The sequence below is a fragment of the Triturus cristatus genome, chromosome 10 (assembly GCF_964204655.1).
Source record: "Triturus cristatus chromosome 10, aTriCri1.1, whole genome shotgun sequence".
NCBI lineage: Eukaryota > Metazoa > Chordata > Amphibia > Caudata > Salamandridae > Triturus > Triturus cristatus.
In genome coordinates, this window is record NC_140593.1 from 1,098,923,733 (window position 1) to 1,098,940,891 (window position 17,159).

At 37.0% G+C, this 17,159-nt stretch overlaps 1 protein-coding gene across 2 annotated transcripts in view; it reads left to right on the top strand.

Annotated features, from left to right (window-relative positions):
- The window catches only part of PDGFA (platelet derived growth factor subunit A), an 82,195-nt gene extending 68,543 nt beyond the window's left edge, over positions 1 to 13,652 (top strand). The window contains exons 5-7 of one of the 2 annotated variants that reach the window (XM_085629324.1): positions 8,928 to 9,054; positions 9,647 to 9,728; positions 11,116 to 13,652. In XM_085629324.1, the coding sequence (XP_085485450.1) occupies positions 8,928 to 9,054; positions 9,647 to 9,702 (183 nt within the window). In that variant the 3' untranslated portion in view covers positions 9,703 to 9,728; positions 11,116 to 13,652. The remainder of the gene's footprint in view (positions 1 to 8,927; positions 9,055 to 9,646; positions 9,729 to 11,115) is intronic. The other variant, XM_085629325.1, reaches the window with a different exon arrangement.
- The last annotated feature ends 3,507 nt before the right edge of the window (positions 13,653 to 17,159 follow it).

Genomic DNA, 17,159 nt, shown 5'->3' on the forward strand with positions numbered 1-17,159 from the left:
ACCCCAAACTTTGGCGTACTTCCAATAAATTGTGACACCACAGCCAAACTGTTTGGTCCTCTGAAAACAGAACTGTTTCTTTGAAGTTATGATGAAGATAAAAACCCGAATGATGGCAAAGATGAACACCAGATGGATGGCCATATAACACATAACATGACAAGAACCAACTCCTGCACACTCACTGCTAACTACTTTCTACACAGAATACCGACATGTCTGTTTGAATTTCTGCCATCTCCAAACTAACCCAGCTGTTTAGCACATTAAATGCCTATATCTTCCTCAACTTTTCTCCCATACATTCACCTTCCACAGTGCCTATTGGCGGCATTTTGGTGTAATATGAAATTGAAATAAATGTGTGTAATATTACCCTGCGGTGTGTGAGCATGAGAATGAGACACTCAGTGCAGCTCACTGTAAGGCATAAAAGAACAGATCCTATTGCAACAGCATGGTGCAGTTTGTAAAAAGGCTTTTCGTGACAGGTAGCTAAACTATAGTGCACTATCACCAAAGTGCTCTGCAGCATGTTAGTTTTGTCTGCCACATACCAAAACTTTTCTTCGGACCCACTTTGGTTTCTTTAATGTACATGTTAGGGAGTGCCTAATTTGAGCTGGTGGTGTCCACTGGCATTCATGTTTTTGTGACTTGTTCTTATTTTTTTCAAACCTACTTTGATGCCTGAGCAGGAGAGTGAAAAACACAAATGGTGCAAAGAAGATTGGAAAAACAGTGACAACGGGAGAGAACATGGGTCTAAAAGAACCTGCAAAAGTGAGATAAAAAGACATGGAGGGGCTGATGATGGCTTAAAGAGGCCAGAGGTGGAAGTAAGGCTACACAGTCTTGATATTCGGCACACCGACCTTCGATAGAGCTGGCTAGCTAGGAATTCTGAGCAAAACCTTTGGGCCTACACTAATTCTTTTACAAATTAATTACTGGCTAGAACAGATCATTTGCTATGAACCCTAGGATGCCCAATCGCTGGTGTGTAATATTGTGCATTGACACATTTCTCAAAGGTATTTTACTCGTCATTGGGCCCCCTCATTCTCGAAATGACAAATACTTTTCATCCTAATCCTTCCCCAAAATTAGCAAATGACCCACACTGTTTAAAATAATTCACCGAACTTCAAAAAAAGTCATTCCTTTCAAAGACATCAGGGGCACAGTGATTTCTAACCTGTTTTGACACAACCCGTCTCTTCATCAAAAAACGCCATTTGGAAAAAAGAAGTTCAACTTCTAATAGCCTAATTTATCAACACATTGAAATTAATGTGGGTTTATTTTTGCATTCACACCATTATGGGGTGTTATTGTTAAAATTAGTAACGTGGAGTTTCTTTTGATCACACTTCATATCCTACATACCTTTTCTTACACAATGATTACAGATTCTATTTCATATCTGCCAATCATCCTGACTAAAACTTCCCTTTGGTTTGACTTGCTGTCACTAATCGTATACTTGAATAAAACAGCCTATTCTTTTGATTGATAGATTGATTACATTCTTAAATCATTTTTAATGTTCCTTCTTTCACAAGTTGCTGCCCACCTTTCCTTTTATGCTTTAACCCAGACACATATGATTTCATCAACAATTTGTAAATTTAGAATATTGACGAGCCAGAATTTGCTATATTAATTTTTAAAGAAATACACTCACATGAGGCACCCTTTCTTAAAGGATTACATTTTTCTTGCCCCTCAAATTCACATTAAAACATTACAAATTATCCTGTCAGGCATGCATTTTAAAATGACTTTAATCCTGGGGTTCTTTCATTTCGAGAAATAATGTCTGCCCTTTCCATTTTATGTTATTTTCCCTGCCTTATTTTCTACGCCCCATCCTCTCGTTTACGAGTTCTTGAGAACAACTTTATTATGTTGGTTCCTTCTGCTTCTAAATTCACGTTTTTAAAGCCAAATGCCTTCATGCTGGGCCAAGAGAGACTTCATGCAGGGAAGCTCTAGCAAAGTATAACACATTATGTGGCTAGGACACATTGGTTTGTGGCTAGAAACATTTCTGAACTAAGGCTTCTGTTATTTCCCAATCCATGACTGTATTTCATGATATTTCCTCTTCTGTTTCACATTAAATTCTCATAGAAGTGTAAGTTGGATCATTTGTCTGTTCTATTTGAATGTTTGATTTCTGCAGTGGAAAGGCAATGGATACGAGACTCATCTATTCCTCCACATTAAAACTTTAAGTTGATATATTGTTTGTTGTAGTTGAAGTCAGCCTAAAATTGTTTGGCTTGTATTTGTAATTCCGGATTCTGTTTATTTTTTACATGTATTTTTAAGATTATGAAAATAGTAGCTGAGCACATTCAAATTCCACTCTATTTCCTGTTGTCTGTTTGTTGTCCATTTGTGTGAAACTTTTCTTCCATAAAACTAAATGTCTCAGGACTGGGAGGCGTTGCTATATTTATTAAAGTGAGTGATCTTCTACTGCACAATACAATGGACTGACACATTAACTTGCTATGACATATTAAACGGAAGGGTCCTTTTACAATTTCAAACTCTTGTGATTAACAAACTCCCAGAAATACCCGAGGACCTGCTCTGTTTAAAATCAGAAATCCATTCTGCTGATTAATGAGCACGGAGTGCTGTAACAATTCTCTATGAATGGCAAAATATGTCTTCATACCAATGATTGAGTTTTTACTGAGATGGATCTCCTCTTTTCTGAAGGATGGACATCTAAATGTTTGGTAGGGTTCGTTTCCCAGGCTTAACCCACACCCATTTATTGCTGAAAGTTTCTCCGGAGTCTTTTTATGGACATTCCAGTTTCTTTAAAGATACCAATTGGTGAGACTCGGTTTATGCTGAATCAATGTTTAATCGGGAGGTTTTATCTTCCATGTGCGAACCTTGGGATTATTAATATACCACTGTTCTTTAAAAGCATTCTACACTCGTCTTTCTGGAAACCACTAGCCTGGTCTATTTCTAAACAGGAAGCCGTTGGAACGCTATACATCATAGGATTCCTTCTAAAAAATGTACAGATATCCAATTTGCTAGGTTCACCATAATCTCCAAGAGTGTGCATGTAGCTCTAAACAGGTAATTTGTTTTGATGCATAGTCCTACTATCCTACACTGTATCCTTTTGGTTACGTGGAAATGTTTTCATTTTTGTGGAATTTTTATTTTAACAAGTTCAGTATTAGAGGCAGGTTTGCCCTGTGTCTCTTCCTGTATCATTTTAGAGAATATCCACAAGTTCGGATATTGGTGGGTCCTTCATTCATTCATTTTTTGCTAGGTCGAATGGCACATACAAATTGAGTGAAATCTCTATTTTAAATTTGTTTTTTGTCCTAGACTTTTGACAGTCATACAAAAGTTTGGCTTTTACTAAGAATTATTCATTAATAGAGTAAATACCTATATAAATTGACATTTTTATATTTGTTCCCAAACCTATATGTCTAAGGGACAATGCTGGATTTGATTTTTCCAAAGGTATCACAATTTCACTGTTTCCAACAGCGAATTGGTCAGAATATAAAGTGTTGGAATTCTCATTGACTTTGTAGACCCACCATTAAATGTTAGACAAACCCCGGCATTCCTTCTTTATAAAGGTAAATATAACTTTGGCCTGGTTTTTTTCCTCTGTGTAGAGCACTTGATAATTGAATTTAATGTGAAGATTTTCTAAATCATTTCACAGAAGTCATTCCCTCCTGAGTTGACACATTTAGCTCAAGTACTACATACCTTTAGTGGACAGGTCTGTTAGCGTACAGTCTCCATGTTGTAATTTTCACAGTCCCTAAATGATCATGGTGTTCAATTAGGTTTTAAGCATGGAAAACTCCCTCATAATCCAGAAACACACTCTGAATCTCCTAGTCTATGCTGCCACTATCTCATTTATAGTACCTCACTTATTAACACCAAGACAGTTCCCCTGCTGTTGGATACTAAAAGGTCTATTCAGAGATCCGATTTTATTCATGCTCTACAAGTTGTATTTGTTTCTGTCATTGCACCAAAAAAATCTGTCATTTCAGGCAGGGGTTGGGCTTTGGGACTTCTACTGAGAATGCCTGTGCTGTGTCATTTCTTACACTCTAGCAATCCTAAATGGAGAGTCATAAGATTTTGTAAGGGAACAAGCTCCTCCCATCAAGAGATTTTCAGTTTCTGCTCCTAGATGTAGTAGTAAATGCACCAAGCAGGCTATTTTCTACATTCACCTTTTGTCAATTACTAATCATTGAAGCGTTGTGAGAACTCTGGTGATTTGGGCAATACATTCACCCCAGGCAATAGCTAAGCCACACCATGTAGAGAGGTCTTAAGACGACAAAATGCACTTTATAAATCCTAGTAAGTAGGGATTATTTTGGGTATAACCTTGTGGGTACAGAGGACTGCACAATTGATAAGAGATCTTATTCTACTATGTAAGATTTTAACAGTCCACCATAGCCGTGGTTGGGACTGAGCATTTTTGGCCTGTTATTTCTGTATGTGTGGAGGTTAATTATCAAGTTGGTAATTTAGCCTAGGTATTTAGCAGAATCTATAATGGTAGTTGTGCAGTGCAAGAGAGTCGGGAGACTTGCCATGTTAGGACATGTTGATTCGCCTGCGGGTGTGAGAGGTGGGACATAGGGAATGCTGTTTAGAAGATCATGAGTCATTCAAGAATGAATTTTACCTTAGATCAGGGGAAGCTGGGTGATGTCATCAGGAGAGGAGACTTTCAAGCACAATTATGTATCCACATAATAGCGGTGTGTTGTGCCAGAATGCTGTCCCCAAGAGTTTCAAGGTAATGGTTGAAACAAAGAGAGGACATGACTGAGCCTTAAAGGAGCACCTTGCATTTGTGGCACTATGTCAAAGAGTAAATATCCAGTTTTTATCTCCTGGGAACAACTCTTTAGAAGCAGAAACAGTTAAGAACAGTACATCATCTTCAAATGCATTCCTTTGGTTTTGCCGTTAAGACTTGGTGATTGAACTTGTCAAAGGCCACCCACAAATCTACAACAATAAACCAGGAGTCACCAGATGAGGAACTGACTGCTACTGGTAGTGTAGCCGTTTCAGAACAGAATTCTGAAACCCTATTGTATGTCACCCAGAAGGTTTGAGTTGTGTGAGCATGCAAGGTATTGTGATAGGTGAAGGATTCCTAAAACGGGGCAAATTGTATTTACCTATGGGCAGGCTTTTAGCAGCAGTGTGTTTCTCATGTCCAGGCTAGGGGGAGTTAACACAACGTTGCCATGTTTGTCCGCTAGGGGGAAAGGTAGTGTCTTATGTCTTCTACAAGTATGTGTGGGATAGGGTCGATAAAGTAATAAGTTGTTTTAAATTAGTGTTGGTATGGATTAACTCGCCCTGACACTTGTTATTAAAACCTGTCAATTTAATGAAGATGCTCTATGGAGTAAGAAAGGGTAATGGTTGTGGGAGAGTCTTGTGAGGGGAAAATTGATGTTATCATGTTTATCTTTTCAAATAAAAAACAGGTGATATTCCTATAACTGTGAATCCTGGTCAGTAATATTGAAGGAAGGTGAATAATTTGTAGGCTATTAGACAGTGACAAATGTTTTGGGGGAATCTGAGATCTAGAGAAATAAGTCATTGCTTCAAAGATTTGTTATATGTTTTTCTTCCTCACTGTAGTCCCTGAAAAGTATTTGTGAGGTGAGGTGCTTTAAGGCGATATTTAGAGGAATTAATTTTTAAGCCACTTTCTTATTTTCATTACTTTTTATCTAGTCATGGGAAGGGATGCCTGGTGGCCTTGACCTTCAATGTATCCCTCACATTAGGCTCCTGTTTTTTCAACCAGAATTTTTTTTTTCTTCTTTAAGACACCACTGGAAGTCTACTCCCTACCCTCATCCTTCATCTTTATAATTCCAGCAAGAGGACGTGGCAGCATTGCATGCACTGCACCAGTCTGCATCTTAGGCTAAATTGATATGTGTGCTTCTGTGTGAGGGTATCCTGAAAATGAGGTTCTTGTGTATATTTTTAGCTTGTCAATCAATGGAAGATATTCTGCTCACAGCTAGAATGACAGATACAATTTAGCCCTGTGAACACAACATCCATTTCTATGAGCCTTTGTTACTGTTATTTTTATGTAGGATAATTATCTTTTTTTAGGCCTTGCCACACTTTACCTCACGTAATTGTGTTGATTTTACTGTGGCGGCCTGAGCTCTGAGCTAACTGAAGAATGGTCCAAGCCTTTTTTAATTAAGTAGGCGTTTAACAGGTCATTTCGAATTGAACAGAATTTTCTTTCTCACTAGTGACATGTGACATAATGTTTGTAACCAGTGCTATTTGGCATATATATCCTGCCCCTGCATGAATATCTTTGATTGATGGGCATAAATGGTCACACTTATGATGATTATACTACACACTTTTTAAATTAACTAGATCTTTTGAAAGTTATCAATTATTTTTAAGGCTAAAATTTTGAATTTGGCTGAATAACATGTGACTACTTCAGTCTTAAATTCCCCTGTTCTACATAATTAGTAGATATCCATTTGAAATACCCACCAGTTTAAATACCCAATGTCTTACCATGAAGGAACAGATTGGCTTAATAAGTAATGTCTTGAGCTGCGGTGCTATATTTGTCAATTTTTCTGAGAAAATAACAGGCAATAATAGCTAGAGCTAAATTTGGAGTTAGCAATGACCTGTAATGCACTTTACTTTGATTGGTCAAACATTTTCCACCTCCCAAAGCAGTTGCAAAACCTTTGTAGACATGAAAGTACTACCACATGTGAGACTATTTCACTGGTACTTAAAAGGCTATGCTTGGTTTCCATTGATAGACAGAATGACATTCTTGATACTTCACTTGTTCATAACTCTTTGTTAATGCTCACTTTTGACTCAAACTTTATGTGCAAGCTTGATATCTCAGGTCAAGGTCTATGGGTGTCTATTGTTACTTGTCTTTCGTTCATGTAAGAGTCTTTAAGTTGTCTCACTATGAGCCAGAAAGTATCAGAAGGACAAACATTACACAACATTTAAAACACTGCTCAAGACCTATCTGTTCTAGATTCTTCAGTATAGATGATCCTATAATGAAAGATCTGTTAAAAATCCCTCTTTCCTTGGTGCATTAAAAATGATGTGCCTTCCAAAACAGTATGTGCCCTGTTAGCCTGCCAGGAATCCTTGATGAACTATTGAACCCGTAACAATAGTTCCCTGTGCTAACAGTTTCTGTAAGATACTAAACACTTGAAACATGAATTCAGCAGTAATTCAACCATCCTATGGCATTCAATGTAGTATGGATACATTATGCCTCCATTCCATTTGAAAAACCAAATTTGATTAAAGGAAGACCCTTGGCAACTAAAAAAAAGTATTGTGTGCTCACACAGGATCATAAGTGAGAAGTCAATAGGTCAATCATTTGCTTAAGCTCATAAAGAAGCTGGACTAAATGCATGGAATTAATTCCTTAAGAGTACAAGACTAATCCCAGTCACCAACACCAATTGATTAGTTTCCGATCTTGGGTTCTGGAGTAGCATGCTACTTGCCGTAAACCGACGCAGTGCCTTGGGGTAGGGCACCCTACATTACTACAATTACAAAACAGTGCAATAGAATACCATCTGAAGTAACAACTCTTTTCCTACACACTGCGTAAAATAACTTTGTGTACTTTCAGCACAGTGGTACATTAGCTTCATTAATGTTTTTTAACATTACTCAAGTATTTTGCAGACGTTTATTACATAACGCCAGTTACCATTTGTGCAGTTTGCTGAAGTTGTGTAATAGTCTGAAGGCTGAAGTATGGACAGTTTTGTGAGCCCTATCCTCTCAGCTTACTTCTTGCAGACTCATTTAATTTCTAACATTTGGACATTGAACTCGGAATTTTTGTTTTGCTATCTGATAATGGTAATGTTATTTATTTGATGCTGTAACTGAAATAATTTTTTCTATTTAGTGATTTGAGTCATAATACAGAGCTGTCAAATCCAGGGTAGGATATAGCAACGTTTTAACAGTGGTGCATATCCTGATAGTATATGTCCCTCTACATAAGCTATGGGGGGCGCAAATAATACTGGACTTTATTTTTGTGCTTAAAGTTTAAACTAAGCATTGCTTTTCTACCCAGGGTAATATCTACCACCGGGTGACCATTTTTTTCAAACACTGTGTTTTGCGGCTGAGGTAGCCCAGTATCTTCACTGTCTTTGTTGTTTAGCTGAGACATTGTGTTGTTTGTATTGCTCCTTTACAAAACTATTTATAGCTACATATGAAGTCAAATATAATCAAAGGAAATAGCCTGCCAATGACCTCAGTACTTTCAATTGTACTTGTCTTTGTGTCCTTTTGTTTCTTAGTGGTACAGTTTTTGAGGTTCATGGCGATTTAATTTGAAGCTTTGATACATATTATTTGTTAAGCACTTTGGCGGTAAAATCTATGGTGGTGAATGTATTGGCATTAATGAAGTTCCATAATTGGAATTTTCAGTTTTATTAATATTTATATCCCCACCTTTGTTCTGAAGTCCTAGGCGTTATCACTGCAATTTGCTAGTGTGATAATATGTAAATATAGTTTAGTTGCAAGCTGATTGACGCCCGCCAACTTGTCTCAAGCATCTTAACGTACTTTGATGCTATAGCTGTCAACAGAGGACATGAGTTTATTAACTTGATAACATGGAAAAGAAGCGCTAGTTACATTTTTTGTTGAACTGGAAAGATGAGCATGTATCATGTGTAACAATTTTTTACTTTGTGCTCACTTGTATGTGTTGTCTATAATACCTTTGTGAATACTTTTATTTGTAAACTATATATGTTTAACAAATCAACCTTTTTCTTCCACAGGTGGCAAAAGTAGAGTACATAAGGAAAAAACCCAAATTAAAAGAAGTCCTAGTCAGGTTAGAAGAACATTTGGAATGCATCTGTACAGCATCAAGTTCTAATTCAGATTATCGGGAAGAAGAAACAGGTAATTATTTAACATTTCACTTTAGATTTTATTTATGAACTTTTTTCTTGCAATAGTGCAATCTTGCGCTCAATAGAAGTGTGACTATATAGTGGCATATACAAAATAGTTAAAGGCGACTGTGCTTGTTTATTATGTACATTAGTTTTGTTCTGTATCGTATGCACCATTTTTTGTAATTAACAATTGTGAGTATGCACTAACTAAAACAGAATCTTGGAATGTAGCGTATCTTAGATCTCATGTATTGAAATGACTTTTCATTCAAGTGCATGTTTTGGTACTTGTATTAATGAGCTGGCTGTATGCATAAAAATCACATTAGATTTTATTTGCCTAAAGTAAGCCTGTGCTATATTTATGAATCACTGCAATATTTCCTTGTGGTAACTTGTTCTATTTAAAATGTTGGGAGGTTGTTGTTACTAAATGTGCAAGAAACATTTTGAAGTTCATATTCTTAAAGAAATTGTGAAATTCAAGGGGTATCGGTTTTCTTTTAGGGACAGCCAGCTCAGGTATTTGTTGTGTCAATATTCATCCACGTGCATTTCCATAGGGCTCTTTACCAGCCCTGCCCTTATGTTAACAGGAAAGCCTAGGGAAACAGGTAAAAAACGGAAGCGAAAAAAGTTAAAACCATCTTAAAACTTCTGGAGATATTTGGTAATCAGGTAGGACCTAAAAAGTTGCTACAAAATAATACCACAAGCAATGAAAACGTAATCAAATACTTTATCACACTGACACAATCACTTTTTCGAATCTTGACACTTGCTACCTTAAGGCTGCAAAGAGATTAGCTATGATTGGCTTTGATAATTCTTCCTGCTGGTATTTTCCCTTTGAGCTACACATCACCAAAAAAACCTTTGCATTCTTGGGCTTTTTTCCCTCTTTGCCCTTTTTAAGGTGCCTCTGCTTAAGCTTCTGCGATCTGAAGTGTCATCCCCTTTTCTTTTGTGTCTTCACCATTGATTCCCGAGGTCAAAGCATCACCTAATAATGCATGAGCGCATGTGATAGTTGAAAATTATTTGTGTTTCAGAGAGCAAGCTGAGAGTGTGCGGTACGTATAGTACATTATACATTATGCATGGCCCACGGAATAGGCTTTAGGAAGTTGCCACCTGCCACATATTTTTCTCTAACACAAAATGTCCTATGCCAATGGCGGTACTGTGGACTACATCAAACCACCCTTTTAATAGGTGTATACTGCAGGTAAAGGTTATAAAGATCACAACTTTTATTTTTTAACCAATTCACCATCTTAAGACCTGGTACTAGAATATACCTTACATAACATCGGTCTATGGATGTTCTGTGTTTTTATCTCGGCTGGCATAAAAACACAGCTTTAAGGATCCGCTGGCATCAAGTTAATGATGTGCTTATAGTCTGCATTATAGAGTTTGGATCAAATCACAAAATGTCTATTAGCGAAAACTCTTCATTACAGACAGTAGAGTTCAATCTCCTCTTATCTGCAGTTAAGACAAATCTGGGCATTTAGGTCTTCTGGCATTTTGAAAGACACATATGCCCATAAGCACCATGGAGTTTATTTGTAATTTGAGAGACATCAGTATAACTTAATTTTACATGATTTTGCCAGACCCATTCCAGTTTTCAAAGACTGACCTCTATTTGGTTATGTCTCGGATTTTTCTGCAGCAAACTCTAAAGTTATTTTCAGTCTGTATTATACTAGTGTGTTGTTGTAAAAAGGTCTTTCAGACCATAAAAGTAGGCATTAAAGACTTGTTTATTGTGTGAGTTTTAGATTGTCATATATCAAACTAAGTATACCTTTTGATAAGGCAAGTTAGAAACTGATCACATGCATAGAGGGGCTTTAAATCATATTTTAAGAAGAATATGTATTGGGTGTAGCACCTCATCTGATTTTTCAAATGATCGATTATCTACTCTTAGACAAATTGTGATGGCTTTTGAAATCCTCTTATTCGAACTTAGTGCAGTTTGTCCTTTTAAAGTATATATTTCTTTAATTAAGCCTAATTATATGCTTTTTATTTTCTACTTTCCCTCCCGCAGATGTGAGGTGAAAATAAGCTACAGAAACTTCCATCTGGGACATGGATGTACATGGTTTGTTACATTCCTGAACCTACTATGTATGGTGCTTTATTGACTGTGTTCCTGTATTTGTTCTCGTGTGTGAAGATTGACTCAAAAAAACACTCCATGAGAACAAAGAAACAATGTACATTTGTGTAATGTGACATCAAAGCAAGTGTGTTAGCACTCTGTGAAACAATGAGAAGCTTTCCCTGCCACAGAAAAGGGCAGTTGGACAAATGGAGGATACCAAAAGGACCACAAACACAACAAAGCTAGAAGTGAATAGCGGACTCATGTCAGAGCGGTCAATGGTGCTTTATGTCAAGAGCTGTGCCTACTTTCTTGAAGAAGATGGATAAACACTGATAGACTAACGACTTGTAAAAGAAGCAGGAATGTATCAAATGATCAAGTACTACACAGAAGCTAAAGAAACAACGCATCCTTGCTCAGTGGTGTTTTAAGTCTTTACGAAAACCTTCTGGGGAGCCTTAAGTAAACTTTTTTGTACACCATAAAGTGATTATTAAGCTTTCTTTTTACTCTTTGCCTAAGCTTTTTATTATTTGACGGACTCCATTTATGAATAACACGTATACAAGGCTGCTTTATGTGTAAGCCAGTGCAACACAATGGTCTGTCTTGGTATGGCTCCGAGGAGCATGCTGAACAAAGGAGATGTATTTGAATGCCCAAGTAACGTCTAGTCATCAAATTAAACAAATGTTTACCACACTCGTACATCCATAATCGCAAAATGTGCCGAAATAAATGATAGGATATCCAAAGAAATTTGAGAGTTGTGCCAGCTTCCCAATAGTTATTGTTATTATGTATTGGCCAAATCCTTATTTTCAAGATAAAACTAACTTTATTTAATATGTTTTGTTTGGTGGAATGGATGGCTTCTTGTTGTAATTGCATTGTAGAGTGTCACTGTAGCATGTGGAAAACATGCTGCGTATAAACCTAAATTCTTTATTTTTGGTAAAAAAAATGTTATGCTTATGTGTATTCAACAGAGATGTGTTTTTGTAAAGTTGAAGTTTGTATTTTTATCTAAAATTAACAGTTTTTATATAACTGAAAAAGCTTTTTATGTTTTCTTGAACCAAAAAAGAAAATGAATTTGTGGTCATATTTTTGTAATACCATGTCCCAAACAATGACCTATTTTTACTGATACCAGTGCAAAGAATTGCTGAGGCACAAAATATCAGATAACCTATGGCTGCAATGCTGGCACCACAGAGGCAGGCTGTCCTATTAACGCTTCTTGTCTAAGGCATGCAACAGATGTTTATAAATTCAGGCAGAGTTATTTTGTTTCATTTTAGAGGGCATGCATAACAAAGCCTATGTATTGATGGTTGGTGGCATGAACCAGTTCTCATTGAGGCAAATAGACTGTTGATTATTAAGGCAGACGAGATACACCATCCTACCAAACTGAAGTCCAATCTAATTTCAAAAAATAGAAAAAGCACCTAATGACCAGCTTATCAAAGCCTTCTTGATTACCTCCAATGAAGGTTTTATCAGCTACAGCACACTCCCAACTCCCTTGCCATTCAATCCAGATCTACGCTGGTATACAATTCTGTTGGTATGTCACTCTTGGCTACCTAACCGAATGTTGGTTGCAGAATAGTCTCTGGAACTTGGTTGCAACAAAGCGACCAATCAAGTGGCCATGTAATTTTTATTTGAAGCTTTGAAAAGGCCACCTGATCATTGTTGCCATAACTGGTTGAATTGTTCTACTTTTTTTCGAATGAAGACATTTTCGGGATTTATTTCATGGACATTATTTCATAATGCCTGTAACATGGATTATAGTTATTTCATTTGGTCCAAAGCTTTCAAAAGGTTTCGGTAAATCTTACTACTTTTATGTTCTAAATAATGTGGAATAAGGGATACTGAAACCAGAATGCTCAGATAACTATTCCCCCCCCCCCTCAAAATTGTTCTTCATATTCGTGAGCTTAACCAAGGCCAAACAGTAATAATATATTTTTACATTTATGCTTTAGTGCCGCAAATCTTATTCGGAAAAGAAAGGTTTCTCTATTATGTCAAAGATCATTATTATTTAGGATTTAGAAGCATTTCAAAACTTTTTTTGATGTATATCTGCAATATTCCCACCGTCTGCAGCCTTGTCAAACCACAACTCAAACAACAATGTTACTATTATGTACTGGTGTCTTCAGATGCTAATGGGAGGTAGTCAGTCAGCCACTTTTATTTTTTCTTTGATGATCTTCCCAGACAATATCATTACATCAGAACTGGAATACATGTGTATGCTTGTTTGCAACTAAGTGTACCATTCATAATGTTATGCACATGAATGTCTGTGTCTATGTTCAAAAGAACGTGTATAAAAGTGTAATTTATATATTTATGTTTCCGTGGGATGCCAATAATGTTGCTCAGTCCTTTATTGCCTAAAAGATATCTAATGAAAAAGAATTCATATATCCATTAAAATCATGTAGATGAAAGTAACGTGCCGTAAGTGTTGACAATCTCACAAGTCTGTGTGTGAAGCTTATGGATATTGAAACTACTCAGTTCATTGCACTGAAATGATAAAAGTCATACTAAAGGTACATAACTATGCTGCTTTTAATCCACCCTTCCAGGGTACAGTGCCCTGCCAATAGATAACCGTCCTGTAACCACGCTTTGAAGGCTGAAAATAACTGTTTTAATAATGGCAGGAATGTGTACTGCAGGTTTATGTCTAGCAAAGCCTGTAACTAGTCATCAACCAGTTCGGCTTGTTCTTATTTTAAATTAAAAAACTTTATGGATAGTATTTATCCACAATTTTAGCAATGCTCCACCAACAATCCACCCAGAGAGATCCTAATCAAGAGTTGCTAATCTATTTATGCTGTTTCCATATTCCCATGGAGCATGCATGCCTTTTGCCCAAGTGAACTCAAGAGTGGTCTGGGTCTAGTTGCAGCCAACGTATCCCCTCTTGTTCATCAGAGAAATGTAATAGATGTGCCTGTTCCCATCTTACACTTGGTAAATTCCAATAAACGAATGGCCAAACAGTTTTGCTCTTAAGTATAGATTTTTCATGACCTCTTATGTCTGCCTTTTCATTTACAAAGTGTGTGAAACAGCAGCCTATTTGAGAGTAATGGAGTGTAAAAGTACTAGTATCATGACGTGGACATCAATGCTCGCTCTTCCCATACGAGTCGCACTTCAGTTGAATGTTGTACAACTAATCGTTATTGTTAGAGCTTTGCCATGTTCCCATTTTAATGTCTGGTGACTGGGCTTGTTACCTGCTCGCCACATTTATCCTTTATTTTTTCAAACCAAGTTTTAATCACAGTGGCCAGGTTTCAAATATTGTACGTTGTTGCAATGTTTGACCTCGGTGTACGACAGTTTGTAGGTTTGCTTTCACTGTCTGTTCCATGCATCATATTTCAATTTTCACATCTTTCTGCAGCTGAATCCTGCTTATGAGGGAACTTGTCAAACAGGCTTTTCTTTAACAAAGTTGGATTACTCTTCAGTTGAGCGATTAAGAACCCACTGCTGCACGTAATATACAAAGGCATATTTTTTTATCATAGTGTATACATTAATATTCATAATCATACCTACCCTTACATGTGATGTTTTTAACACAGTGAAATATATATATTTAATCCAAATGAAATCCTTCGTCTTCAAATTAAAAGCACAATTCTGTCAATGTATCTTTTTTAATCCACTGCTTTTAAAAAGGAACGTAAAAACTGTAGAAAGAAATAAGCTGGTAGCGATTTGCAGACAAAGCAGTGAGTTTAAGGCAGCAAGAGTGAATCCAGAGGTATTGTGACAGTGAGTCGAAATTCATTTGTCTGCATTGTGAGGCATGGATCTTTGAACACTAGACTAATATCTTTACATAGTTAACAGATTAAAGAAACTGTTTTTGACTCATTTAATTTTCATATCACTTAACTTCTTGACGGCCACCTGCCCTTCAAATAGTTTTTGCACGCCTACATTTTATGGGCCTGTTTCTGTAGGGGAAGGCATGCATAGAACAGACTAAAACGACATCTCAAAAGCAGAGGGGACCTATTCAGTCTGTGCTTTATGAAGCTGAGCCTTCGGAACCTACCAGTAAGGCACAGTAGCTTCCTAATCATTGTATGCCTGGCAAGACTCAAAAATGTGGAAGCATCCAGGCCAAGCAATGTGTATCCCATAGGGAAACTGACTGCCAGAACGTCGTTTATTTGTAGAGTTTTATATAGCGCTAGCTCGACCCGAGAGCGTCAGAGTGCTTCACAGTATATACATGGTAGTAAATATGTAGTTTACATAAAATATTAATGTAGACATACAGGCAAAATTGCAGTACACAGGCGATACTTTAGAAGGAATAAGGATCAGTAGCAATACATTTCTGAGGTCAACTGATTATGGCTACATAATTTGTTTTAGAAGCGGTACTTATTGGGGTAGGCATAAAGACATCCTGGCAGTATTTAAGCGAAACGTCCAGGCATTTTAGAGGTATAGACAGTTGATGAGATTGTTTGGGCTGCAGCGCACGAAAGCGAAATGTAGGAAGGCATTAGGAACATTATCTGAAACGTTGAGGTAGAACACAACATATCAATATAGGTATATCATATTTAAAAAAAACATTTGCACAGGTTGTCCGGGGACTAAGTAGGCATAGATCAGACCAATGAAATGTCACTAGTAGTTAGTGCATAGGTAGAGGTCTAAAATCCCTAGAGTTATCACTTCCTTCTGGACTGGGAACAACTTCATGGTTGTATTTCCTCCCCTCAGAGACCTCAGTGGCAGTGTGTTTACTGATTGAAACACAGCTGTCCAAGCCAAACTATCCAAAGCCTCTTGCAGGTCAAACAACTAACTCTTCTTGGGTTTCGTGATCTTGGCTACAAAGATTCTGCTGCAAACCCTGAGTCTATCACGTTAACACGTAACCTGTTTTCTGATAATCTAGCAATCTTGTGTGAAGCTAGAAAGGTTTCCTTTTCACTCATTATCATTACAAGACCAGTGCTGTTATTGGTGGTCCTGGAGAAGGAGCTTTGCCAACTCTGTTGCACTGTTAATGGTGTTCTTCCCTTCCCAGCTTAGTTAGCAATTAGTGTTCCATTGTATTGTTCATGTAGAATCTACTTAGTGTTGACTTGGACATGCAGAAGTACTCTTGAAGAAAGATTTGCAGTGCCTTGGAGAAGGTATGTGCCAATAGGTATGTGCCAATAGGATTGCCTCTGACACAAAATAACTTACTCGGTGGATTGTGAATATTGAACCAACCACGTTCTCCAAAGACCACCATGGCATCTACTGCCAGGCAGCTTTTTAAGGAAAACTGACTGTTTCTATCTGGCAGAGAAAACGTGTTTACTTTTGAAATGTTTCACATGTGCTCTAACTTCTACACTTCTGCTTTAATTAATCATTTATTTAGACCGTTTCACTGCGCACATCTTGAGGTCCAAAGGATTCACCTTCATATAGACATCAAAATAGCTCTAAAATGTGAAAGGACAAAAAAAAAAAAGAATTTGGGTCTCTCATTGGCTCAGCATCAGGTATTTGAGGAATGTCTCTAGTAGAAATCCATCCTGGATCTAATCCTTCTTCATCTCTAAGTGCTACTCCAGCCAAAGCACTTATCAGTAGGTACAACTGCTTAGTCCATTAGTTTAAGTAGTTTTCGTGGACTTTCCTATTTATTTTTGTTTATTTATTGACTCGTAACTTTTGTATAGCGTATGCAAAAATCACAGAGTCTTCCTTGGTGAGAACGTGAGTGAAACAGACTTGAAGCCAATCAGTATAAAGATTTAGCATATATAGAAATACATTTATTGTAAGATTCTAATCAATGTAGTGAATGCCCAATAAAATGTGACCTTTAAGAAAACAGTAAATGATACATTATGGTCGCCATTTCCAGTATCTAGAATATGAAAGTGAAGAAATACAGTTTGAGAAGA